Source organism: Girardinichthys multiradiatus, chromosome 19 (assembly GCF_021462225.1).
Source record: "Girardinichthys multiradiatus isolate DD_20200921_A chromosome 19, DD_fGirMul_XY1, whole genome shotgun sequence".
NCBI classification, from domain to species: Eukaryota; Metazoa; Chordata; class Actinopteri; order Cyprinodontiformes; family Goodeidae; genus Girardinichthys; species Girardinichthys multiradiatus.
This window is the reverse complement of record NC_061811.1, coordinates 17,530,901-17,553,035: the sequence shown is the minus strand read 5'-3', so window position 1 is coordinate 17,553,035 and position 22,135 is coordinate 17,530,901. Positions and strand designations below refer to the sequence as shown.

General features: G+C 37.8%; 2 protein-coding genes across 2 annotated transcripts in view; one reads left to right on the top strand and one right to left on the bottom strand.

Moving 5' to 3' along the window:
- nkx2.2a (NK2 homeobox 2a) overlaps positions 1 to 235 on the bottom strand; it is a 57,918-nt gene extending 57,683 nt beyond the window's left edge. The window contains exon 1 of the mRNA XM_047345499.1: positions 133 to 235. The gene's annotated coding sequence lies outside the window, so the exon portion shown is untranslated. The remainder of the gene's footprint in view (positions 1 to 132) is intronic.
- A 126-nt stretch (positions 236 to 361) lies between these two features.
- Positions 362 to 4,261, top strand: pax1a (paired box 1a). Its single transcript, XM_047345497.1, has 5 exons — positions 362 to 603; positions 1,112 to 1,741; positions 2,667 to 2,800; positions 3,120 to 3,333; positions 3,644 to 4,261. Exons 1-5 carry the CDS (start codon positions 600 to 602, stop codon positions 3,742 to 3,744), a joined length of 1,083 nt encoding a protein of 360 aa, XP_047201453.1. The 5' UTR covers positions 362 to 599; the 3' UTR covers positions 3,745 to 4,261.
- The last annotated feature ends 17,874 nt before the right edge of the window (positions 4,262 to 22,135 follow it).

The following is a 22,135-nucleotide window of genomic DNA, read 5'->3' as shown; positions in this document are numbered from 1 at the left end:
CTTAAGACATTTAAATTAGGCAAAATAAATCGACCTGAAAGAGCACAGCACATTACTTTAAAATGTTGGCCACAATTCCAGCAATGTGTTCCCTTCCACAAAAACCAAAATATATCATGTGTAAGTTCTTACCATGGGCTGCATGTTGGACGAAACGTTTCCCTCTCTGCCACTTCCCCTATGCAAAATCATGACGGGAGGCTGCACAGCTCCGACCGGATGGGATTCGTATTGGCTGGCAGCCTCTCGATGGCTGGGCGACCAATGAGACCAGAGAGGAGGCTTGGCGTATAGCTGCGAAGATTGACGTGGAGGACGCGTCAAATTAATTCCAGCAGACTCTGGACTTCCCGGGATAACTCCAATTTGCATTTATCGAAGGAAGATCACTTTGGTGCCGTTGCGCTCAACAGGTTTTCAAATATAAGAAGGGGAGCGCGCTGCAGTCGGGGAGAGGCTGAGAGAGGTTCATTTTTTCCCCTGCTTCTTTGGGTTAATTCCTCTCGCTCCCCCTTCCTCGTCTGGATTCGCTGTAGGACGCTTTCAGCCATCTGGAGGGACACCGTTTACTTCACAGCATCTCACACCAGTATAGGCAAATGGGTAAGCCCATACTATGCATGCTCCAGTGATGTTGTGGAAGCGTTACAAACTCGCCACAGCAGAGTAAAGACCAAAAATTAAAAAAAATTTTGCATTAGACAAAGAGCACTAGAAGAGAGATCGTTCGCGAGAGTTTGCCAACTTTATTTCATATTGGATTTTTCCCTGAATGCCTGTTTGGAGCTTTAACTCGTAAATGGAACCACATCAACCAGTTACAAGGAGAGAAGTTCTTTAAAGGGCTCTCTGATGTCTATAATTGAAGCTCGCCATATTTAATGTTGTTTTCTTGTGTGCGCACAAGGATGAGCTAATCAAAAGATCTGCATGCTTTTGCACGGCTGTAAAATAGCGGAAAGAAACCAAAGGTCATCAGTAACAGCTTTTTAAACTCAGTTCGGATGCAAGCTGAGCATTCTAATGCACATTTGAATAAATGTTTTGCTTCTACGCGCAGAAGATGCGAACTTTTACAAAAGTTAAAATTTAATTCCCTTTCTCCCTGCAGAGCAAACCTATGGAGAGGTGAACCAGCTAGGCGGCGTTTTTGTGAACGGGAGACCCCTGCCAAACGCCATAAGGTTGAGAATCGTCGAGCTGGCCCAACTGGGGATCAGACCGTGCGACATAAGCCGGCAGCTGCGAGTCTCCCATGGCTGCGTGAGCAAGATTTTAGCGAGGTACAACGAGACGGGCTCCATCTTGCCCGGTGCCATCGGTGGGAGCAAGCCGCGCGTCACGACGCCAAACGTGGTGAAGAGCATCAGGGAATACAAACAGAGCGACCCCGGGATCTTTGCCTGGGAGATCAGGGACAGGCTTCTAGCCGATGGCGTCTGCGACAAGTACAACGTCCCGTCCGTGAGCTCGATCAGTAGGATTTTACGCAACAAGATCGGAAATCTCTCCCAGCCTAACCAGTATGAGAGCAGCAAGCAAGCCTCCGCGCAGGCCGGGCTCCCTTACAACCACATATACCCTTACTCCTACCCCAACACAATGTCTCCAACAGGCACTAAAATGGGCACCCCACCTGGGGTACCAGTGACTGCTGGGCATGTGAGTATATCCAGGGCCTGGCCTTCCCCGCACACCGTCAGCAACATACTGGGAATACGAGCATTCATGGATCCTACAGGTGAGGGGAAAACCCAACCTTTTTAAGACTAACAAAACTTGTACCTTAACAGATTACCTGAACTGTCGCCAATCAAGAGCTCTGCAAACTCAAGCAGATTCACATTGTTCTTTAATTCTGCATGATTAATTGCCATATACCCTAGTGCAATCTGTTTTGGCATCAGGAAGGACAGAGAATCCATTAAAAGTCATGCCAGTCCTCCATTTCACCATTCAGCCAGAACGCAGTAAGGCCAATCTCAATAGGCCTTTTCATGGGATGATGCATTTGCAAACACTTTCCTCACCTGTTATACATCCACTCTGATCCTTTAATGGTGGCTAGACGCATTTTCTCTTCCTTTTCTTTCTCTTTAAGTCGTGTTTTCACTGTCACGTCTTGGAATATTTTCAACATGCACTGAAGAAATGAATTATTATAAATATATTATTATAATTTACATTAGTAGGATTGCAAATGAAAAATCCAATTTATATGATTTATACCTATTAGGATAATTTACTACAGAATTCGTATAAATTAGAAATAGGCTTCCCCTAAAAGCTAAAATTGTTTTTTAATCAGAGGAGATATATAATGTATTGTTGATTTCTGAAAAAGGTCTACCTTTTGTCAATTTTTGGGTAAAACAATATTTTGTGTGTAATTTATCTCTTTTATTAATGTTAAATAACAGCATATTTTCACTATATGAAAATGGTAAATATTTTATAATATATACAATTTTTATCTATTTTATTTTATTTCCTCTGGTATTATGTATTGTTTTTTTTTTTATATATTATATGTTTGAATTGAAATTAGACGGTGGCTTCGGTACAAAATATTTTTATAATAAAAAATAATAGCTGAGCTAAATTTCACTGCGCTTGCATCAACTAAAACTACTGCTTTCAAACTATTTTGAATGTTTTCAATTCAGCAATTGCTGGGACGGAGGGATATCCGACTAAAATGGAGGACTGGAGCACCGTGAACAGAGCAGCTTTCCCTGCTCCGCACACGGTGAACGGAATCGACAAGCCAGCCATCGACGCTGACATAAAATATGCTCAGGTAAAATAAAAAGCAGCCTGACATAATAAGAAATATATCCATACTAAAATTAGGCCTTTGTGCAACTTTTGCACTGTGATGTTCTTTGTGTTGATTTAGATTTTATTGGTAAGATTGTAGATCACACACTTGAAAGTGAAAGAAAAGTGTTGTTTCGCTATATTTTCCAAGTGCAGTCATTAAATGTGCATCATGTGTTTTGAAAGCAACATTCAACAGACACCTTTTGGCCTATTCGATGTAAAAAATAGCCACACGAACATGTTGGAGGCTAAATGTCACAGTCGCACTCAATTACGTCTAATCTTTCCGCCCGCAGCCTTCCTCGACTCTGTCCAGTTACGTCTCGGCGTGCGCCTATTCTCCAAGCAACCAGTACGGGGTGTACAGTGGCCCTGCAGGCGGCTACGTGGCCCCGGGCCATCACCACTGGCAACCCCAGAGCCCGGTCTTGTCCCACCCAGGCAGCGGGATGGCAATGCACGCAGGGGAGATCCACTCGCCTATGGCCTTCAAGCATCAAGTCCGAGAAGGTATTATTATTATTATCATTATTATTATTGCATCTTTTTCTTAAATGCGGACACTTCATTAAAAATGTATTTTATGAGCGTATTTGTTTATCATGCTTGTAAATAGGCTATAAAAAAGTCTTATCAAGTCTTGTTAGAGATTAAATTTTACATTTTAAATTTGATAAATTTTATCATAACCATCTAAATCGAAAGGTGCTGCGCGGCAAATTTTAGGTGCTAATAGAAAACCCTATCTGTAACTTACAATTCATATCTTTTTAATTAAGTTGAGAATATTTTTCCTTTGTTTCTTCCTTGTGCCTCTCAGGAGACAGAAAGCCTCCCAGTCCCCTCAGCAAGCAGTCACAGCAGCAACACGAAGGCTTGAACAGTGTGCACGGACTCAGCCTCGTTACCTCATCCTCCTAACCGGAACTCAAACACACCCCAATTACCAGACACATTTAACTGAACTCATTTCAACAGCTCCAACAGTAAGTGAGATCACTGCAACGGCTTGTTTGTGACTGACAGTCAAAAACAAAAACGCAGGCCCCGTCCACATGAGTAACGAGTGCGCACAGCAGCTCTGTCGGCCTTCATGGCCACTTGAATGTAAGCTTGCATGGATGTATCGATGTTTCCCCTCCCTGGTGGATAGTTTATTTACTTTTTGTTGTTGAGGTATTTCATGTTGCTATAGGCTGTATTTAATTGAGGCTACAGGATAAAAAGAATACATGTAAATCCGCTCGATGTTTATTAAAAGACAAGATCTATTCTGTAATTCGCCGTTTATTATTATCCGAAATTGTGGCCATGAGTGACTTGACGATGCGAACAAAAGTTATAAATTGTCTAAATGTAAAGTATATGGCAAAGCTTTAATTATATATTTTTATAATTTCATTGTGAATATCAAAAATAAAGGCGGTCTTCAATGCCATGTGTTGTTCGAGCCTATATTAATTGTTTATTGAAGAAGGGGTCGCTGATCGCCTAATGTTAAGTGAAAATCCCAAAAATTAAATTTTTTTTATATATTCATACAATTTTGTTTGTTTTTATTTTATTTTAGGAAAATAAAATGACATTTCAGGGTACAGAAGTTTTAGTTTAAGAGCGGCGTTTTGCTTTTCCTAGCAGCTTTAAATATGCGGGGTAAACAAAATAAAAAACAAAAAAAAGAAGTTTGGGCTTACTTCATATGAAAGCATTTTTTATTTGGAATTGGACCCTAATGTCGATAACGATTAGACAACTATTTAGTGGGAATTTTGTTTACTCAGCCATGGAGCTATCTGCAGGCTGGGCGCCTCCGCTGATGCTATCTGGCTTGTAATTGATACCCGCCATGATGGAAATCTGAGGGCTGATCGCACACCTTCATCAGCAGGGCTGTGCTGGAGAGCAAACAGAAATCTTAGGCTCTATATGCACCTATAGCCCCCAAAATACGTTTTATCCGTATAAAGTCGGAGGTTTTCCCAATACAGGCCTATGAGACTCTGCCCTCTCTATCCTGCTCTGTAAACTGTTTATTTCTGTAACCTGTTTGTTTTCTGTCAACTCCAACGAAAAGACTTCTCATTGCATGCTCTTCCTCACAGGTTACACTGTGTTCCACTGAAAAGTGGTTGCAAAACATGACTTGTCAGGAAAAAACTATTTTTTTTACTAGAAAGAGCTTCTTGATTTTGGATCAGGTTTATAAACAGCCTTAGTATTAATTGATTTTCTTATCTTTTTCTCTTTTTTGATAATGTTTGAGATTGTTAATTTCAGATTTCATTATAAAATAGTTTTTCTCTATACACTTCGATTTTGATTTCAAAATAATTTACTCTGTGATTATTTTATTTTATTTTAGCAGCCCAACAAATAAAACAGCATCTTTTATTGCAATTAGAATACAATGAATTCCCTTTTCTTATATCATGTATTGCCATGTTTTGTCATGTTTTAAATTAGACATGTATTTAATCCAGCTAAATCAGTGAACAGATGGAAGGTTACATTGTTTCTTCTATAAATAAATGCAGGTTAGAGTCGTGATAGAGAATCCATGCAAAACAGCTGTTCGTGATGCTTAACATCATTTTATGTGGAAAATTATTAGGAATCTGTAGACAGACCGATCAGACTTTTCCTGGTCCGTAGACATTTCCATTTTTCTTTAGGTCTGAACTGCTGATTCAAATTTGACCGAGTTTGTTTCATGGACTATAACACATAAGACTGAAGAAAAGGTGCTGCAGTGCCTTTTACACGGGAAGCAATTTTGAATCCAATCAACAATGAAGGACTTATACATAAATATCCCAATTATACATGAAACTATGTGCTTCATCTGATTTTTAATTAAACTTAAAAAAAAAAGTTAACTGAGTACAGGCTCAGGTCCTTGCAAATTTATTTTCTTTCTAACTTTTTTGTTTTAGCAGCCCAACAAACAAAAAAAGCATCTTTGCTACTAAAATAAACTGTTTTCTTTAGACGCTTTTAATCCTCTTCGTCTCAACCATTTTACGAACAACATTTACTGTCAGACAAATAAGTAGTGCAAGGTCCTTCTGTTGCTAAAATGAGAATGGTAGATGAGGGAGGATTCCTGCAAAATGTTGGTTTGCTGAATCTATAGACGCACTGATCAAACATTTGGCAGCTAGCACCAGTTTGACTTTTTTAGGTGTGATCTGCTAATTATGATTTAAAATGACTTTTTCTGAGATCTGTGACACATAAAAGAAGAAATATGTGCTGCAAGTTCTTTGACAGTAATAGCAGGTGTGGATTCCAGCACAAAATTGTAACCGCTATCTGATTATTTATTCTGAACTCAGAATAGTGCATAAATGCACATGCTTTTGATTGATGCATTTATAGACTGAAAATGATGGAAGTTATAAATATATTAAGGAAAAGAAGGAAAACAATCAGATTTGTTTGTACTTCACCTGCAGAACACAGATCAGAGCTTATTATCGAGTGTTCGTTTGATGCTAAAGTTTATTTGTAGTCATTTTGTTTCTTACAGCAATATTTCTGTAAAGCTTGAATACTCTCCCTCATAAGTTTCTTTAGGATGAGACCATCTCTTTCATTTTTAGAAATGAAAGCATTCAAAAAGCAATACAAATAATCTTTTGGCTTACAATGCTATAAGTTTCAGGAAGAGGCAGAAACATTTTTGAGTGAAGTGGAGTCAGGGTTATTAATAAGATTATGAATGAAACCTGTTTTACACATAATCTTTTTTCATTTATCATGGAGGGAAAAAAAGACCAGGGTTGGTATTTTCTAGCAAGAACATTATAAACATTAAATAAGCCTTGGCTTGAAAGAGAAAATAGAAAAGGTTCAATTTGTATTATGAATTTTGTATTGTATGTTTACTTATTTAAAAAGAGCTACATTAGTTTTATATAGAGATTTTGTAGAAATAGAAGTAGATTTCATGAAATGCTTCATTGAAGAAGAATCTGTTTGGCAGAGCCTCAGTTTTCCAGTGAGTTTTCTGATCAGGCAAATATATACATTTGAAAAGCTGAATAACTCAAGAAAAAGCAGACATGAAGATTTTCTGGGTGCCTGTAATGTTAATCCATTTGTGTCGTTAAAATATAATTATTACATTAATGTTTTATAATTACTGTTATCAGGCTCCATATACCAGGAGTATAACATAGTATTACTGTTAGTTCAGACTGAGTATTGCTTAAACCAATCTAGAATATAATTTATGTTTATGAGGAAAACAGATCCCCCTGGAATGGTAGTAGTTTATTAGAACGTTGGCTTTTAGCATTGTATCCCAACATAAAGGCCATAACATAATTTTACAACTGAGGTTTAAGCTCACTGGAAACAATCTGGGTGCTATGAACTCTGTTTTGCAGAAGTCAGTCCAATCCTTTTCCCGTTTTTTACTCAAAATCCCAACTGGCTGAGCATATCCAAACATTAAGATGGCCTTTGAGTACACATGCTCCCTGACTGGAATCATTCATGTTTTCCCGGATACCACTTGGGGTTCGGAAAACACTCCTTCATGGTGGTGGGGTTACTTCCTGTGGGACTCACGATCATCAATCAGGGGAGCAAGTGATACCCCCCATGGCGTCTCCAACAGACGTTCCCCGTTCAGAGGGCAGCAGGTGGTCTAGTTTCAGATGTTTTTAGGGACTGACACGAAGCGCAGAAACATCCTTTGGAACGACTGAAACATCAGGTGCCAGTGAATTCATTTGTTTGAGTTGTTTGTCAATATCAGAATTTGCATTCATATTTTTTCTATGCAACAGAGAGCTATTTGTTGATGCTATTTCCTTTTATGAGTTGATATAAATATGTCTTGAACTTCGTACTAAAAAGTACAAAGCGTAAACCTTTGTACTAAAAAAGCATATATATTCAACAAAAGAAACAGACTGGACAAAATGACACATAAGAGAGAGTTGTGAAGTGAAAACTACTGCTGACCAAGAACAACACAAAGTCCTATATTATGAAAAAAAAAACATTTTATTGAACCTTCTAGACTTTTGGGAATATATTTTGTGGACTGAAGAGACAAAAGTGGATGTTTTTTGCAAGGTGTGTGTCTTATGTAAAACTAGCACAGCATTTCAGAAAAAAAAGACATCATACTTACAGTGAAACATGGTGATGGCAGGGTCATGGTCATGGTCAGAAGCTGGACAACTTGCTGTGATTTATCAAACTATAATTTCTGCTCTCTATCAGAATATCCTGTCGAAGAATTTCGGGACATTCGTTTATGATTTTAAGCTCAAACGCATTTGAGTTATGCACCAAGGTCTCAATAGCAAAACATAAATACGGTTTTGGAGTGTCCTAGTCAAAACATGGATCTAAATCTGATTGAGACTTTGGTATGATCTTAAACAGGTCCTTTATGATCAAAAAACCTCAAATTTGGCTGATTTGAAGCAATTCTGCAAAGACCATTGGGGCCAAAATTGGTGATGTAAATATGTATTGTCAAATTTCGTGAATGTTTGATGGCAGTTGATTTAATCAAAGGTGGTGAAAATAGGTATTAGGTTTAACTGCCAAATACTTTTTCTCACAGGGCAAAGTTAGTTTGCAAAGCTTGTCTACCCTAATAAAATGAATTTTCTGGCAGGGAAATAATTATTGTTTTATGTTTTTATTTACATTTGAGTTTATTCTGGTAGTTTGGCTTTTTAATAATGTGCTTCAAACAAATACAGAAGCACAATAGACATGGAAATGGGAACAATATTTAAAAACAAAATAAAAAATGTGTTACCTGCTGTGAGTTTATGGTGTTAAAATCACATGATGTTTTTGTAAAACATTATTCCTTTTCACAGGTGAAATAAACATTTTGGCTTCCTGTGTGCTTTCCAAGGTTGGTCACGTATATGCAAATATTTCTTCAATTAAATGTCTTTACAGTGCCAGCTCATTTTCAAAATTGTGCTTACTTCTTTAGTCTTTCCTTTATATTGTCCTTTCACACAGTCCAACTTTTACATAATTCTTTAAGAATTATTATTAGTTCTTTTGTTGCTTATTAGGTAAAACTTTTGTTGAAATTTTATGTATTATGCAGGCGCAAAGCAGATGTAGCCAATAAAATGAGTCTGGTGACACAGTTGTTTCCACTGTAAATGAACAAATCTTTAAGGACAAACAATTCAGCACAAATGTGTAGGAATCCTTGATTTAAACCCTGCTGTTCTATCATTTACATGGTTTGGAGAGCATTGCAATGGAAACTTAAACCTAAAGGGAATTTCAGATAACACAAGCTTCCACAGTTACATGGAAAGAAAGATTTGAGAATTGTCCTTCTTGATGCTAATGGCTATTATATTAAGCACAACTAATAATCTGTGATGCTCTGAATGATGACAGAGGCTACCTAAAACGCAAAAACAGATTTTCTGTTATTCATCCGTGACAATCCATCAATGTCTGCCATGTATGCAGGAGGGATTGAGTGTTCTTAAAGGACCAAAGTACCAATAATGTAGCTGACACTTTGTTGGGTACAGTATGATTTAGTGCAATTTGTATTATCTCTAAGCTTTCCCTTAAAAGGAAGACGCTACCCCAGGCTGTTCACGAGTCATTCACTCACTCATCACTGCTTTTATATGCCTCAAAGTCAACAAGAGAGCATCTCAGGATAGGCAACACAGAAAACCAGACAGGTCTGAGAAAAAAAAGATTCAGCAGAAAAAGAGAGTGGTAGGCTGGCAAAGTCTCAAGTCTAGAGAAAAAAGCCAATATCAGCACTTCTACCTCAGTCTGAAATTAGAAATAAATTTACTTGTCATGGAAACTTGATTTTTTTACTGCTGACATAGCAGTAGCAGTTCTTGGCTGTGAGCAGGAAGCATCTCCTGTAGCGGTTTGTCTTACAGTGGATCTAAATAAACCTCCGATTGAAAATAATCTGTTGTTGTATGGCAGCCTCATGAAGTGAATGCTCAAGGCTGTCCATACTTTTATGACGATTTCCTTCTTTGCCCAATTATCTACTGAGGTATCAGGTCAGACTGCAGAGCAAACCTTCTTTATCAGCTTCTTGAGCTATATATATATATATATATATATATATATACCCACTCTCTATTCACTTGAAATATTTGCCTCGTTCTTCTTTTTCCAATATGCCTCAAAATTGATATGGTTCTTAAGATATTCCTGCTGTGTGTGGTGTGTTAAGAATGATCTAGTCTGCTTGGATGGACACCGGGACTTCTCCGAGCTCGAATCATCCAACATGTTGGATTGTCTTGGCCCGATATCAACTATATCAACTATGTAACACAATAAAACTAATCCTAGTAAGAAAAATTTAAACCAAGAAAGGATCAGAGGTTTTTGATAAAAAAATATTAAAAGAGAAAATCATGAGAGTTACACCAATTTATAGATTAGTTTGGAAATTTTGCTTCCAAGTTTTAGCCACCCATTATTGAAACACCAATGCAGTGGCTCTGCAACTCTTGTAATTCAATCAGCACTACTTTTATTCCATAGACTGTCCACAGGATTTCCAAGTAGGCAGAGTTACAGCTCTGAAGTCTAGAGGATGATAAATGTCTTCTTCCCATGTTCTTACTTGCTCTGCCAGCTCACCACATCAACCAGATGCTCTAAAAGCAAAAGGGACAGAGACATGATGATGGCATTTGGCTTTCTAAATGAAAACGTATCATTTAACATTTGCTCTCAGGAGATCCTGCCGCTGTTTTTGGTCCTCTGAGTATAACAGCAGCACAGCAATGCAGAGCACAACCGCAGGATCAAGTTGAATTGTAGAGCCCAGTTTTGATTATTATACACAGATGACTAAAAGAGCATAAAATTATGTTTGCAAACACAATAAATTTCACTGTTTGAAATCTCTGCAATGAAAGGAGGCAGGTTTTTGGAAAATTGAAATGTTTAAAGTATGTTTTTGCACTTAAGTGCCTTTGCAGTTGTAGCATGCAATTTTTCATTATCAAAATACAGTTTTTATCATGGAAAAATAATGAGCAAATTTACATTAGAAGAATGTTTTACTTAGTAGAAGGGACAAGAGTCATTGTTATATAATAATCCTATAAAAAGAAATAGAAATTATAGATTTAATGTTCAACCAGAACCTCCATGTGGGACTCATTTAAAGTGTACCAAAACATATGCCACCCACATATAAGTTCTACCTCCAAGAAAATTAGTTCTAGGTTTAAACTATTAGTAGGTGATAATATGAGAATGACATTTCTGTAAAAAGTGCACATGATAAACTATCCCAGGAGGAGGAGGAAAATCATCACTGGCAGCTAGGTTTCTCAACTCAGAAGCTAGATGTTTGTGTGTTCAGACAGAATTAAAGTTTACTGAAGGCTTTACTTTACTTTACTACTATCAGTTACATATAAAATTGTTATTGAAATATTTAAGTCTAAATAATCAGGCTTGCGTCACTTCTGTCAACAAATCCTGTAAAGCGACGCATATGAGACCACAAGATAAATGTATTTCAAGTATTTAAAGCACTGAGGGAGTCCATCTTTCAGTACTCTGTGATATCCTTTGCTTGTTTGCTGCCATTCATTCCATTTAAAAACCAAAACCTTCTATATAGTTCACTTTTTCTAACAAAAAGTTAATTAATTTCCCACATCATCTGGGAACTGAAGCTTTAAGCAAATATTTTTCCATGGAAAAGCAAATACTGCACTTGTTAAGGTCTATTTTCAGCTGTGGAGGATGAATACTAAGTTTGAGACCCAGTGAGTATTTATGGCATTAAGATGCTGTAAACAGATTCAAAGCAAAGCACAACAGAAATAGAATATATAATAAAATCTTTCACAGTGTTGGTCATTTGTTTTGTGTTAATAATATTTTTGCTTAAGCAATCACAGTTATTATAGAAATATGTGTTTGATCAGTTCATTTTTTCTTCTCCCATTAAAAACAATCTGAAATGATTTAGTAGGAAAAAAATAACTAAAATAATTAGATAATTTAAACAGCCCTAATTTAAGGTGCCTCTAATAATCTCAGATAAAGATCAGCTGTTCTAGTTGCCTTTTTCTGATATTTTCTTTGTCCGATCTTACAGTACAACGATGGTACGCAGAGAGCTTCCAAAGCATCAGAGGGATTCATTGCATTTCCAAAGCATTTGACATACCATGAAACACAGTGAAGGGAGTCACTGTCAAGTGGCGACAATATGGCACTGTCCAAATACCAATAACCGGACATCCCATTAAAATGCTGAAAAGACAAAAAGAAAACTGGTCAGGGGGGCTGCCAAGAGGCAAATATTGGCTGTGTACAGCATCTGGCAACAACGTATTCCTTACATGTCTGAGCTATGGGGTAGAGTGAAAAGACCGAAGAACTTTCATTTTACGAACAAAAACACCAAACTTGGCAACATTTTCCAAAATACACATTTAAAGTTTTCCAAACTCATCTAAGAAAATTTGACATGGTCTGATAAAGCCATGGTTGAACCTTCTGGCCATAATTTCAAAAGATATATTTGGCACAAAGATATCCACTACACATCATCCAAAGAACACCCACACTGAAGCATGGTGATGGCAGCATCATGCTTCGTTGCTTTTTTCTTCAGCTGGAACTGAACGCAGATGGACCACAGTATTTTTCTTTTTTTTTTTCTTATAGGAATTTAGTTTGTTTTTCAACACAGTTGTACAGGTTATGTATCACATGAAAAGTGAAAAGGCTCTGAAATTATTTATCTTGATATCATTTATTTACACTATAGAGAACAGGCATTTTAACATGGGAATGTAGAATTTTTAAATGCGCTGCTCTAGCAAGATGAAAGAGACCTTTCTGTTGTTGTGTAATTTATTTGTCTCCCACGGTTAAAAAAGTGAATCTGCCTCATATTAAACTGTACATTTCTGCTGTCGTTATTACGTTTCTGCAGTTTCCTCTTCCTCTTGAACGCACGACCAGTCATATTTGTTTATTTTCAAATTAACCCTATATGTCATTTGGTCCGCTTTGTGTCGCTGCATGTTCCTCCCAGTGGAGGGGCTGCATCTGACCCTTGGTTCAGTTTCAGATTAGTGTTGTCGCCATGCCAAATTAACAACCACCCTTTGGGTCTGTGCTGCGTGCGAGTGCTGAAATAGGTGAGGCACATTTGAGTGAGAAGCGCCAATAACAGCAACATGCATGGTTCTCCACAACTGGCTGCACTTCGTGTTCTTCAAAGGGCCTCCCTCCCCCCCTCCATTGTACTTTGTTTTAGAGCTGCACAAAACGCTGAGCTTCCTGGGACTCCATGTTCTTGAATGCCACAAACAGCTGTTGGTTGTTCAAACCTACTGACACTGTCAATATGGGAAAAGTTGGACAGCTATAACACGCATTTTATTTATTTCCGGATATTGCACAAGTTCAGAGGGCAACGTAGATTTATGTTGATGTAGACAGCAGCCTGTCCTGGTGATCACCAAACAAGTTCCTTAAAATCTGACAAGTGATAGGGGTTGGAAGCTCTTGGTGGCGCCGCTGGCGCAAAAGCCTAGGGAGTGGCAGCAACAACGCAAGGTCAAAAGGTTGATTAATGACTGTCATTGTTGTTTACATTTCACCCTTTGTTGCATTATCTCTCAGTCTCACTGCACGGTGACAGGTTTTGTTCCTGGACTGCATGTACACATAAAGTATTCAACAGAGCAACAGGTTCTGCATGCAACAGACCTGTACCCTTGCAGGAAATGGTTCACTCTACTTTGTGTTATCTCATCCGAGGACAGATGATGAGCCTGTGGGTCTCTTCTACAAGACACATACACAAAAAAACCGCAACCAGTCAGACAGTCATACAGATGTCATGTAGTGAAACGAGACGAAAATTCTGCTGAGGCAAAATTTATAATAGCTGAACAAGATTATTTTAGTCCCTTCAGAAGAAAAAAATTTATGAATTATTATTTTGCTTACTAAATAAAAAATTGTCTGTTACATTTTTCAGCTGTCTAATTACTTTCAACTTTTACCAGGTCAACATTTATCCTATTATTACCAATAACACATGTCTATTTTTGGTGATCTTATCCAACAAGAATATCTAAAAAGAAAGCAACACATCTCTTTTTTAATGCCTTTCTTCATGGGAAAATGGAAACGAAAAGCCTTTAACTTCCACACAGCTCTTTCTGGAGTGCTACCTGAGACAGACAAAAGCAGAGTGTCAGGATGACAGAGGAAGTGTTTGTCTTCTCCAACTGTTTTCAGCGCTCCAAGCATGAATAGGCCAATGTCTCTGTGGACATTAGGGATATCTGTTACTGAATTTAGACAGCTTCAGCCAGTCTACAAGTGAAATCTAAAGCTGTCTGTCTGTCACATTGAAGAAAAAACAAATAAACAAGCTTATGAGTTGGTCAGGGTGTTGTTCAGGGGCCAATGTGTGCGAAAGACAGTTAGCTTCTCTCCATTAAAAGACATGATGCTGGACGGAAGCACGATTGTGCCTCCACTTGCTAATGCAAGCAGAGAAACTCTAACAACTTACATTCTACATTAAACACAACAAGCACTTGTGAAAACATCATGTTGTCACTTGGATGACTGAGTGGCAATCTTTGTTATAGGCAATATGGCTCACTGACCAGGGCACCAAAACTTGTGGTGTGGTAAAACAAAAAATATTATCTGTTAGTAACACCCCTAACAAGATTTTTCTTGCACTTATTTGCAAGTCCAGTCATTGGGGAGTTAGTGGCCGCCTCTGTTTTGTATAGTATACACTATAGATTTTAAGATTAACCAATCTATACCAATTCATGTACTGCATTTATATGACACAAGTGCAAGTGTATAGTGCAAATGTATATATATATATATATATATATATGATCACTGCCCTGCATTTTCTTAATTAATTTTAATGTATCACTTCAAACTGAGTTGCATCACATTCAGGTGAATCAAATATATTGGACTAAATTGAGGTGGAGTGGTTAATCAAATTGCATGAAATTGGTGATTTTTCTGATGTATCTTTAATGTAATGAATAGTTGGCAGTGTTTTCGAGATACCCAACCCAATTTGGCAGTATGTCCTCAGGTTGCAGCTTAAAAATGAAGCTCTGATTTGCAGTGCTAAATTAAAGGGCTATTCTACAGTATTCATTTATGGCAGCTCAACAGCATTAACTCATGTAGAGAATTTTTTTTTATACTTATAGACAAAATCTGAAATACTTAGACTGATAATTATTTTGACCTTGACATTTATTTTTTTGTGAAAACACTATATATTTATATAGGGGTTGGACAATAAAACTGAAACACCTGGTTTTAGACCACAATAATTTATTAGTATGGTGTAGTGCCTCCAATACAGCGTCAATTCGTCTTGGGAATGACATATACAAGTCCTGCTACGTGATACTGGTGGAGGAAAGCATTTCCTGACTCGCTCCTCCAAAACACCCCAAAGTGGCTCAATAATATTTAGATCTGGTGACTGTGCAGGCCATGAGAGATGTTCAACTTCACTTTCTTGTTCATCAAACCAATCTTTCACCAGTCTTGCTGTGTGTATTGGTGCATTGTCATCCTGATACACGGCACCGCCTTCAGGATACAATGTTTGAACCATTGGATGCACATGGTCCTCAAGAATGGTTCGGTTGTCCATCTTGCACAAGTATTGGGCCAAGGGAATGCCATGATATGGCAGCCCAAACCATCACTGATCCACCCCCATGCTTCACTCTGGGCATGCAACAGTCTGGGTGGTACGCTTCTTTGGGGCTTCTCCACACCGTACCTCCCCCGGATGTGGGGAAAACAGTAAAGGTGGACTCATCAGAGAACAATACATGTTTCACATTGTCCACAGCCCAAGATTTGTGCTCCTTGCACCATTGAAACCGGCGTTTGGCATTGGCACGAGTGACCAAAGATTCGTGTATAGCAGCCCGGCCGTGTATATTGACCCTGTGGAGCTCCCGATGGACAGTTCTGGTGGAAACAGGAGAGTTGAGATGCACATTTAATTTTGCCGTGATTTGGGCAGCCGTGGTTTTATGTTTTTTGGATACAATCCGGGTTAGCACCCGAACATCCCTTTCAGACAGCTTCCTCTTGCGTCCACAGTTAATCCTGTTGGATGTGGTTTGTCCTTCTTGGTGGTATGCTGACATTACCCTGGATACCGTGGCTCTTGATACATCACAAAGACTTGCTGTCTTGGTCACAGATGCGCCAGCAAGAAGTGCACCAACAATTTGTCCTCTTTTGAACTCTGGTATGTCACCGATAATGTGTGCATTTCAATATTTTGAGCAAAACTGTGCTCTTACCCTGCTAATTGAACCTTCAAACTCTGCTCTTACTGGTGCAATGTGCAATCAATGAAGACTGGCTACCAGGCTGGTCCAATTTAACCATGAAACCTCCCCATTGTCCAACCCCTTTATCTATCTATCTATCTATCTATCTATCTATCTATCTATCTATCTATCTATCTATCTATCTATCTATCTATCTATCTATCTATCTATCTATCTATCTATCTATCTATCTATCTATCTATCTATCTATCTATCTATCTATCTATCTATCTATCTATCTAGATATATATATATATATATATATATATATATATATATATATATATATATATTATTGGAACGTTATTAAATTCACCTGAGATTAATATATAGATCTGTCTGTATTTATCCAGGCATATATCTATATATGCCTGGGCATGGTAGGGGCACAAAAGTAGGAGCTTATCCAGGGCACCATTTGTGCAAGAACCGCCCCTGCTCTTCATTTGTATTTTGTTCATAATTTTAATTTAGTAATAATTAATTTAATATAAGATTATCCTCCAGGCCAATAAATGTAAAGCTCACAAATAAAACCAATTTAGATTAAATTGTTTAGTCCATTTCTTTATAGCAAAAGATGTTTTGATTTAAGTTTATCCATTCCATCCTTCCTTCGAATTGATGCTGCAAAGCAGTCATTCTTGTTCTCTTTACCTGGAGCTAACAGATAGGTCATGGGAATCCGGTTTCTTCACTTGGTGTTGATGGGCTGGATGAAGGGAAGGTTAACTGCTATGGTCTCATCGTTGCAGGTGTGTGACTTCATGACCAGTGTCCTCTGCAGGTAGTTTATAACTCTCTGGTGAGAGGACATTTATGTTTCATGCATTCCAACAATGCTCTGAAGAGTGTGTAATTTTGAAGACTACATTCGGTGGGGGAGGCAAATCATTTTTTATTGAAAGCAGCCCTGACTAAAACAGAGATTCACCGCAGTGCGGTCAGACTTCAAACAAAGTCATTACTTGCCTTTTTTCATGTTCAGCCTGCTGCAAATCTTCAGTCCCTCTAAGCAGAGCAGAATAAAAAAGAAACAGATGCTTGTTGATTTTATTTAAATTTTTTTAAGAGACTCTTCTAAACATTGGTGCACATTTTCGGCTCTGCAACTGACTGGTCATTCAAAAGCAAAGATTTTTAGAGCATTAACAATTCAGTAACTTTAATCATCAATTATCTTTAGTTTTTTTTCTGAGACCTTTAATCGTTCGGTTCAGAACTTCTAGTAATTTCACTTGCGAGTGATTGATGCAGAGGACTCTTAGAAGTAAAGCCTTCAGATCAAACCGAGGAGGTAGGTTAGATTTCATCGTTAGAGTTAATCCATCAACAATGCCAGACCATTGAATAAAGCCAGAGTAAATGTGTGTGTTTGCACTGTCATGGAGTAAATATTAGTTTGTCCAGATAATGCTACGGGCTGCAGAGGGTTGTCGCATTGCTTAGGTTACACCAGCCTTCTGTTCTCTTTCTACCTGAAGAATGGCTCCTCACTCTTTCTTCTTCTTAAAAGCAAAACACAGGTAGCCGTCTCAAGTGGCTGAAAGTTTTAGTTGATAATCTGGTCTGTCACTCAGAATGTCCATAAGATTAATGGTGGGGGAAACACTTATCTGGCAAACATCCCGTGCAATTAAAACAGAAACGTAAGTTTGAGAAGCAGTTCTCAAACTCCGATCTGATGTGCACATTACTTCTTTATGGATTTAGAGACCAGCAATGAAATATGATGCATTATACATTAACTTATGTTCATCCAGTGTTAAAAGTGAAAAACATTTTCAAAGAAATGTAAAATTAATTACTATTGCATTTAAATATTATGTGATCTATGAGAGTGTTGGTATTTGAACTATTCTTAAAAGTGACTTCAATATCAAATATGGTGAGAGGGAAAAGAGAGCCCTCTGCTGCTGAGTTCAGCCAGCAAACTGCACTAAACACCAACACTTCAATGCGACAGTTTGGGTTTAAGCTGTTCCAGACCTTTGATGAAACAAAAATTTAAATCAGTGTAGCATTTCAAAAGATAGAGCTTGTAGACAGACATAATTTAAATCAATCTATGCTTTTAAGAAGACAGATCTGACAGATCAGATTGTACTGATCAAACATCCATGTAGGTGATTAATCAACTTCCTTGAATAGGTATTCACTTAACCAAACAATGAGGAATCAAAATATTACATATAAGCCAATCTGATGTATGAATACATTTAGTCTGTTTTAGTTACAGTGTCTTGCAAAAGTATTAATAAACCGTAACGTTTTACACATTTCATCACAGCCAGCTTCCCTGTCTTGCTGAAGAAAAGCCTCCCTACAGCATGATGCTGCCACCACCATATTTTATGGTGAGGATGGTCTTTTCACAGTGTTAGTTTTCCAACTCACAAAGCATCTTCCATGTCAACCAAAAAGTAAAATTTTGGTCAGATGTGACCAGAGCAGCTTCTTCCACATGTTTACTGTATCCCTTGCAAGCACATGCGAGGGATGAGTTTGTGATATCGTTTTATAGCGAAACCTTCCTTAAACGTCTCCACAACGTTGTCCACAACCAGTCTGCTGTATTCCTTGGTCTTCATGATGCTGCTTGTTCATGAATGTCCTAACAAAACTCAGAATATTTCACCGAACAGTTTGATAATAAATCCTACAGCTGGTGGTGTTTATAAGACAAAATTCAAGGGTTGTGAATACTTTTCAAAGGCACTGTACGGTGTGCATTTTGGCTTTTTAAAATGTAAACCTTGCATATGTAGTTGCTTTAGGCAACAAGACGTCCATGTGGAGTAGATCATGACAAATCCTGTAAAGATCATTCTTGGTCGTTTGTTGCGTCTGCAAGATATTTGATGTTTATTTGTTTTTGGACGGGGCAAATGCATATGCTTGTGGGCATGCCCTATAAATGCAAATTCATTAGTGCCTTTATTTTTTCAGTGTAACACTTAGGGAGATAATAATACATATGAAACTGTTTGAAAGCAAAAGAACTTGGAGTTCAGCAGAGCCATATCTTAGATGTTACCTGATGATCTCTTTTGTTCCCAAAAACCCAGTTCTCACCTCAGGACCACCGATTACCATCTCTAATGAATAGCTGTGTGGAGTGCTGGTTGATAGAGATCATTTCGCTGGGGTTCAGGTCTCAATAGCAATCAGGAAATTCCATCTTGAACATTTGGATGTCCTCCATAATGCCACACACTCTGAGATTGTTCTTGCAGTGGACCTACACCAAAATAAAACTTGGCACTGGTAAGGCATTCTTGCCCAACTCAACAGCAGCTCCAAGTGTTAAAACTGTAATACCGCCCCCATCCCCCCTGGCAAACCCAGCTCAAGAAACTATGTGCTGATGTGAACGCTGACTTTTTTGACGCTGTCTGATCTCAGGAGCAGATACAGCACAGCTAAGCGCTCCACAAGGAGGCTGGTAAATGAAGGCACAAGCACAGCTCCCTGTGAGTACGTCTGAAAGGCCCAAATTGAGCCATTTCCCCATTCCCAGGGGAGACTCCTTATCGCCTGCAATATTCCAGAGTAGACTGTGTATAATTAGCAAAATACTATGCTGATACTGCTAATGAGGTTTAATAGCTGTTGGGGCCCTGTTCTGCTTTATAATGTACATTTGTAAGCTTTGATAACTAGTAGTCTTAAAAAACACACACACAGGGATATGCAGAGGAAATAAATTGCACCATCAGACAGAGGTTGTCTGCTGTCATACTTGACTGATATTTGTGGGGTTACTCATTCTGTACTGACAAAGCAATTAAACATGAACAGCACAAGCAAACTGGTTTGTTTTATCTTGTCCCTGCGGGGTAGATGAGGGCTATAATTAGTCAAGGATGAGTCTGACACACTGTCAGCCCAAATATGGCATGTTGTAACACCCAGGGCACTGTTCGCTTATTTCTAACCCAACCTGCAAAAAGATGTAGTAATTGGTTGAGTTATTGTTGTAATCATGGATTGTTCTGTCACCACAGCAATAAATCTTGTCAGCAAATCTATCTTAAGCTTCTATAATTTTAGGAGGATCTGCCCTTGTGCCTGATGTTAAAACAAGTGAAATTAACAGATTAGGCTGCAAGGATATTTGTGGTAGGAGACAAACTATATTACATTTGAGCATTTGGTCTCTTACAGAGCAAATACAGATGTGCATGTGCAAACATCAACAAAAATAATCGTAGCTGCACCTTTATCTCTTAATGACTGGTAGGAACCTCAGAAGAACTGACATTTAATTACAAATAGTAACATAGTTAGCTGTTTTTTCAGCTCCACTGCAATGGGCAGAGAATCTATAAACAATCTAAAAAGCTCAGAGACACACCGGTGCTTTCACGATAGTAAGGTTGGTCAGTTGGTTTTATAGATTAAGGTCGGACACAACCTCATGACTCAAGTTAGTTTTATATCAGGTGTAAAAAAACGCACAGTTCCACTTTTGTCTCGTCAGTCCACAGAGCATTTTCACAAATGTTTTGGGGATCTATGAGATGTTTTTTTGCAAATGCGAGAGACCCCTTTGTGTTCGGTTTTGGTCAGCAGTGGCTTCCACCTTTTAACTCTTTTTCTTATTGTGAAATCATGAGCCCAACTGAAGCAGGTGAGGCTCGTGGTGCTTTGGAAGTTGTTCTGGGCCCTTTAATGACCTCCTGGATGAGCTCTTAATGCCCTCTTAGAGTATTTTCTGTAGGCTGGACACTCATAGGAATGTTCAGCACTGTTCCCTGTTTTCTCCATATTTGGATATTGGCTCTCATTGTGGTTTGCAGGAGTCCCAAAGAAATAGGAAGTATTTTGTAATCCTTTCGAGACTGATAGACGACAATCACTGTTTCTTGAATTGATTTTTGAGATCTTTTAGTCTACTTCATGATATCAGACAGGTTCTATTTAAGTATTTTTTTGATTCTACAAGTCTGGCAGTAGATCTATGTGTGGTTACTTAAGTTAAACTCTGGTGTCCAAAAAAATATTTAATCACAGTTAATTCAGTATTTCTGAAAAAGTACGTTTTGATGGCCTGATATGTTTGGATAGCAGTTTTCCTATAATAGCTGAAGCAGAAGAAGGCAGAGTAGCTGAGGGGAGAAGACTAAATAACACAGAGCAACTAAATGGAAAGAAATTAAACCCAAATCTAAATCTGCAAAAAATGCAAGAATGAACAGAAATAAGTAACCAAGGGAATACACCAACATGGTGATACTAAAGCAATATAAACAACAGGGAAATGAAGAAAACAGAAACAGAAAGGTCATAAGAGGTCTATATTTGGCAAGGAATTTCTTCTGTTCTGTGCTTTGTTTACTGTTGAATAAAGCTGAAAAAATTTACTTTTGTGCACTTTTTTGTTGTTTCCCCTAATGTAACTACAACCAAAAATGTTCTCAAATATGAGTTTTGAGCTCTAAAGTTACAACCCCAGTCCGTTTATATTTGTATTAAACGCCATGCCTATTTACAATGTTGTTGCAGAGACATATCAGTCTGACTCACATGGACAAATCTGAGCCTGAGATTACAGGACAAATTAGGACAGGAGGGTTATTTTTTCATATATTATCATGAAACATCGAAGATTATAGAGCATAATAAGAATAACAAAACTTTAATAATAAAATTAAGATGATTCAGTGTGATTAGTACTGTATTTACCAATTTAAATTGTGTTCAACAGAAAACAAAATATAAACTTAATTGCTGTAAAGTTAGATCGACATAAACTGTCCATGTAAAAAGTTACATTTTTTTAAAATTTGAGACCATGTATTTTGTATTTTGATTTTCTTGAAATACTTTCTCTATTTAGTATTTCATTTCTGATATTTTACCCTATACTAAATAAATATTGAGAATATAACTTTATTCTAAAATTGGCTTATTGGTGTCAAGAA

Excerpts from the sequence above, each read along its gene's own strand:
- pax1a (XM_047345497.1), top strand. Across the intron at positions 2,801-3,119 it reads CTGACATAAAATATGCTCAG|CCTTCCTCGACTCTGTCCAG; the intron begins GTAAAATAAAAA and ends TTCCGCCCGCAG. Across the intron at positions 3,334-3,643 it reads CAAGCATCAAGTCCGAGAAG|GAGACAGAAAGCCTCCCAGT; the intron begins GTATTATTATTA and ends TGTGCCTCTCAG.